This window comes from Antrostomus carolinensis, unplaced genomic scaffold (genome assembly GCF_000700745.2).
Source record: "Antrostomus carolinensis isolate BGI_N321 unplaced genomic scaffold, ASM70074v2 scaffold30204, whole genome shotgun sequence".
Lineage (NCBI taxonomy): Eukaryota > Metazoa > Chordata > Aves > Caprimulgiformes > Caprimulgidae > Antrostomus > Antrostomus carolinensis.
In genome coordinates, this window is record NW_010311850.1 from 1 (window position 1) to 362 (window position 362).

Consider the following 362-nt stretch of genomic DNA (forward strand, 5'->3'; position numbering starts at 1 on the left):
ATACAGAGCTAAGGCTTCCTGGAGACTCAGCTCATAGACAATCCTCTCCCCACGGTACCTGATGTCAAAAAGTCGTGGGCCGGAGTTGGGGTTCATGCCGAAGACGATGCTCCAGCCCTGGGAGGTGACGCGGTTGCCCCTGACACTGTAGCGGGGACCCTGGGGCTCATACTGCAGTGGCCCCGGGGAGCCAGGTGGGTGCCGGGGTCTCATTGAGCCCAGCACCTCTTCAGCCTGGGGCTTCTTGATCCTGACAACCTCCAGCAAGTTGGCCACAAATGCATCCTCCAGATCCCCCATGCTGGCAAAGTACTGGCCATTGTAGAAGACCTGGCGCAGCCGCCAGCGGGAGATGTGGAGGG

At 60.5% G+C, this 362-nt stretch overlaps 1 protein-coding gene across 1 annotated transcript; it reads right to left on the reverse strand.

The window, feature by feature from the left end:
- Positions 1 to 3: 3 nt before the first annotated feature.
- Positions 4 to 357, reverse strand: LOC114818525 (membrane primary amine oxidase-like; the record flags this gene model as incomplete). Its single annotated transcript, XM_029084715.1, has 1 exon — positions 4 to 357. A coding segment is annotated over one exon (354 nt), but the record flags the coding sequence as incomplete, so codon positions are not given.
- Positions 358 to 362: the final 5 nt, after the last annotated feature.